A 4,323-nucleotide genomic window follows, 5' to 3' on the forward strand; every position below is an offset into this window, starting at 1 on the left:
CCGGCCCCGGCTGCACCTGGGCATGTTTGAGATTGGCAAGCCGCTGGGCAAGGGCAAGTTTGGGCGGGTGTACCTCGCGCGGCACCGCACGTCGGGCTACGTGTGCGCGCTCAAGGTGCTGCAAAAGGACGAGGTGGCGGCCGAGGGCGCCGAGGCGCACGTCCGCCGCGAGATTGAGGTGCACAGCCGCCTGCGGCACCCGGCCGTCATTGGCTTTTACGGCTGGTTCCACGACGCGCGCCGCATCTTCATCATCCAAGAGTTTGCCGCCGGCGGCGAGCTCTACAAGTCGCTGCGCCGCGCCGGCCGCTTCTCCCAGCGGCGCGCCGCCGTCTACGCCGCGCAGGTCGGCCAGTCGCTCGCGTACCTGCACGCCCGCGACGTCATGCACCGCGACCTCAAGCCCGAAAACATACTCGTCGGCTTGCACGGCGAGCTCAAGCTCGCCGACTTTGGCTACAGCGTGCACGCGCCCAGCAACCGGAGAGGGACCATTTGCGGCACGCTCGACTACCTGCCGCCCGAGATGCTCAACCAGCGCAAGGTCTCGTACACGAGGGCCGTCGACCAGTGGACGCTCGGCGTCTTGACGTACGAGTTCTTGACCGGCGAGCCGCCGTTTGAGGATGAGCCGCATCAGACTAAGAGGCGGATTGTCGCCGGAGACTTGAAGCCTTTACCTTCCTCGATATGCCCCGAGGCAAAGGATTTTGTGTATTCGGTTCGTTTTGGCACTAGCCCGCAGTTTTTTCGTCCTCTTTTTACTAACACCCGCTTCTGTAGCTGCTCGACCAAGATCCGGCGAAGCGATTACCGTTGACAGAGGTGATGAACCATCCCTGGATAAGAATGCATTGCGAGAAGAAAAGGCCCTCACATAAAGGAGCATAGTGGAGTTGATGTTGATTTTGATTTTGATTTTGATTTTGATTTCATCTGGCGTTGATCGGAACCTGGGGCATTGCATGCATAGCAGACCGCGGGAAAACCCGACTGCATATAAGGCGTTTTTTCTGGGCATTACATTACGCAAAGTCAACAATTTCATTTGTATTCCTGATCTCTTATTGGCTCTCCTTTACCCTTCGTGAAGCTATAATGCTTTCCAGAACCTCTTACCTCGGGTCTACTCTTCACGGCGACGCCAGCATTGGAGGGAGTGCCGAGGTACAGCCTACCACGCCAAACTAAAACACGATCGCCGGCCGGCTGGCGATTTACTGTTCGTCTACAAAGCGCTCGCTGTTTTTCGAGTTCATCTAAATCGCTTAGAGTAGATGCTTTGTCTATGCTTCTACCTAGGTTCTAATTTCGCTGCGTACTGCCATTGTCAGCCCACACATGCTCATATTCAGTGCTCTGCCAACAGCCTCTAGACTAGCTTTTTGTACACCATCGTACCATTCATACATGTCGAGTAAAGGAGCCCCCAGTGCGGCCTCCAGACCAGCTTGATCCGGTCGACCCTTCTGGTCACTGATATCCTCGTCCAAGCTGGACGTGGACAAATTGGAGCGGAAGATGCCCGCAGCGGAAAAGGGTAAGAAGTCTTCGTATGTAATGGGTACCGCTTCGACGTAGCCCTCTGCGAGCAGTTGGTCGAGCAGTGTGTCATGGCCGCCCGTGGCCGCTCGAATTTGCCCGGGCTTTTTGACAACCGCATATCTGCAGTAAATCAGGCCTCGAGAACGCAGGGACTCCCACGTATCTGGAAAGGCCGCAAAGACTTGTTTTGCGACCGCGTCTGCATCTACAGGGGAGAGACCGGCAGATCCGGCCGCACTTTTGGAGAGAAGAGTGTCGTAGAGGTCCCTGCCCGCCGGCGTGAGGGCCGCTCCACGTTGCTCAATCTCCCCGAAACGAGCGGTGTGCATCGAGGGCACCAGTAAACTCATATTGGCGTATGTGTGAAAGCTGACTTGCTCTTCGAGGGCGAGAAAACTTGTCTGGCGCAGCAAGATGGGGCACGACCTGGGCGGAGGGCCCTCGATGCGCTCCTTGGCACTCATGCCACGCCATACCATTGCTTTCTGGGCCAGCGAAATGTCTAGCGTTCGAGGAGTAAGATGGTTGATGTGTGCCGTCTTCAAGCACGCAATGTCGGCGAGGATAGGGTGCTCTGCTTTGAGAATCTGGTATTCCGTGTCCGTGGAAGCAGCAACAGGCTGCCAACTAAAAGTGCGGAGCGCCTCGGTGACGAAGACCTCAGCCTGCTCCTCTGTGATATGGCCGTTTTGGGACTCGGCCGTATCTAGCATGCGCAACAGCGCGTCTGAGAAGATGTTGCGACGAGAGAGAAGCGCCTCGGACAGGTTTCGGGCCCTTTCGGAAGTGAGGAGTTCAGATCGCAGAAGCGTCGTGAAGACGCGAAATGGGTTCTGCTCCAGGCTCTTAACAGAAACTGGTCGGAAAGCCGTCGAGTGCATAGGAAGGCCGGCAATGGACAAATCGTAGTAGCCGACTGGGTGCATGTCCAGCAGTTTGAAGATGCGCCGGATCGTATACAGCTCATGCGCAGTGCCCAGGCGGATCGCACCATGTCTCTCGGCTGTCAAGCGCTCTAGGCTGCTGTCCAAGTTGCTGCAACCAATTAACGAACGATTGATGCCTTGGACGATTTCGATCAGATCGGCATATAGAGGAACTTCTGTCTTGTACATGGCAGACATGGCCGCGGCAAAGCGGGCGCGCAGATCCGACTTGTCCACGTGCGTTTTCATAATGATAAAGGGGTTCAAAAATAAAAATTTGATATATGACGGTCGAGTGGTTCCTGATTTAGAGATATCATTGCATCAAGTGGTGATGGATGTGATCGCTTTGACCCTCCATGATATCAGTCACTCTCGGAGTAGTGCTTCGCAGCTGCCCCACGGGCTTCCTGACTACGCCGGCAGTAGCGGTTTCAGCATAGTTTTTGATTGTATTGAGCGTAGGAGCTGGCAAATAGCAGAACCTTTTCTCTAATTTTATATAGTCAAATGACCGGTGAAGTGAATGACCGGGCAGATTAGCATGAAGCTCAAGGTTCTGGTCTGTTTGTTGTAGTTTGAAAGTGGAGGCTGTGACTGAGGGCTCTCGAATCGGCACTAGAACCACGTATAATGACAAGCTCCCTTTACTTCTTGAAGATAAGATCAGAAAACAGAGTGCAGGAGAGCATTTTGTCGCTGTTTCCCCGCAAAGCAATGATAGTCAACTGGAACATGTTGGCGTCTACAACGATAGTGGCGTCTATGACGATAGTGAGGTGACCAGCAATGTCAAGCGGGCAAACACAAACGTCTGGGCGAGATTTGGTCCAATCAGGCTTCAAAACAAGACTAGGCCTCGCCGCATGAAGTAATTTCTGCACGCCTGTATCGGTCAAACAAATCGACAGATTTCTTTCGGCTGAGCGAATTCGAAGAATCAAGGTGCTTGGCACGCACAGTGTTTCGACGCTGCAGGTGAAAGGCGCATCCCCATCTAGGCATATAGCCAGTCAAGATTGAACTTGACGAGGTGGTTGACAACTACATCAATTGGCTTGTGATGACGCCAGAATATCGATTAAGTTAAGATCGTGCCGGCTCGTTCCCGCACTCATCTCGTAGAAGATGACATGACCTTTCCCTTCCCGTAATGGCCCGGCTTTTAAAGTTGTGAGCAGTCGGTATCTGGACGTGCCTTGACTAGACTGACTCGACGCCGTATTATAAATATCGTGTATTGGAGGGGACTTTTCAACTCGTGGACAATACTTTTCTTTTTTTTTTTTCCATGTGTGTCTTTGTGACATTTTCCCCCAGGCATAAGTAACCAGAGCGATGCTATTGCCGGGGAATCTGGATAGTGTTTTGGAGCAGGTAAAGTTGATTTCATTAGTAGTCCTAAAGTTGACAAGACGAATTGACTACACCATGAGGGCTGCCCTTGGTTATGTAATGCGGCCGCAGCGTCTGTGCCCTGACCACATGGCGAATTGTGATGACGCGCAGCATCTCGGACCACAGCATACTGCAGTGTATTCGAAGGTACTCGATGGTGAAAATCTCATGCATTTCCTAGCGCAAGGTTCAATGTTGTAGATGGAGAAATAAGCTCCGTATATGCAGTTTTATTGCAAAAAAAAAAAAAAAAAAAACCAATCATCGGATTTCGAAGAATGTAACTAACTTACGGAGTACAAGTGTAGAGATCAGAGATCGAGCCAGTCAAGGATACCCCACCAAAGGCAGGTCGACGCGTCCAACTGTCGCGCTCTGCCCCGCCAAGGCCAACATCGACCTTGGCCACGCTTCAACATTTTTTTTGCATGGGCAGAAACCATGAAGACACATC

The 4,323-nt window shown here is 52.8% G+C and overlaps 2 protein-coding genes across 2 annotated transcripts; one reads left to right on the forward strand and one right to left on the reverse strand.

Moving 5' to 3' along the window:
- Window positions 1-22: 22 nt before the first annotated feature.
- BBA_09383 (serine/threonine-protein kinase) lies at window positions 23-891 on the forward strand (the record flags this gene model as incomplete). Its single annotated transcript, XM_008604480.1, has 2 exons — window positions 23-721; window positions 784-891. 2 exons carry the CDS (start codon window positions 23-25, stop codon window positions 889-891), a joined length of 807 nt encoding a protein of 268 aa, XP_008602702.1.
- Window positions 892-1,217: 326 nt separating this feature from the next.
- On the reverse strand, window positions 1,218-2,720 carry BBA_09384 (DUF1338 domain protein; the record flags this gene model as incomplete). Its single annotated transcript, XM_008604481.1, has 2 exons — window positions 1,218-1,259; window positions 1,323-2,720. The coding sequence occupies 2 exons, from the start codon at window positions 2,718-2,720 to the stop codon at window positions 1,218-1,220; spliced, it is 1,440 nt and encodes a 479-aa protein (XP_008602703.1).
- Between the last annotated feature and the right edge of the window lie 1,603 nt (window positions 2,721-4,323).

This window comes from Beauveria bassiana (genome assembly GCF_000280675.1).
Source record: "Beauveria bassiana ARSEF 2860 unplaced genomic scaffold BBA_S00052, whole genome shotgun sequence".
Lineage (NCBI taxonomy): Eukaryota > Fungi > Ascomycota > Sordariomycetes > Hypocreales > Cordycipitaceae > Beauveria > Beauveria bassiana.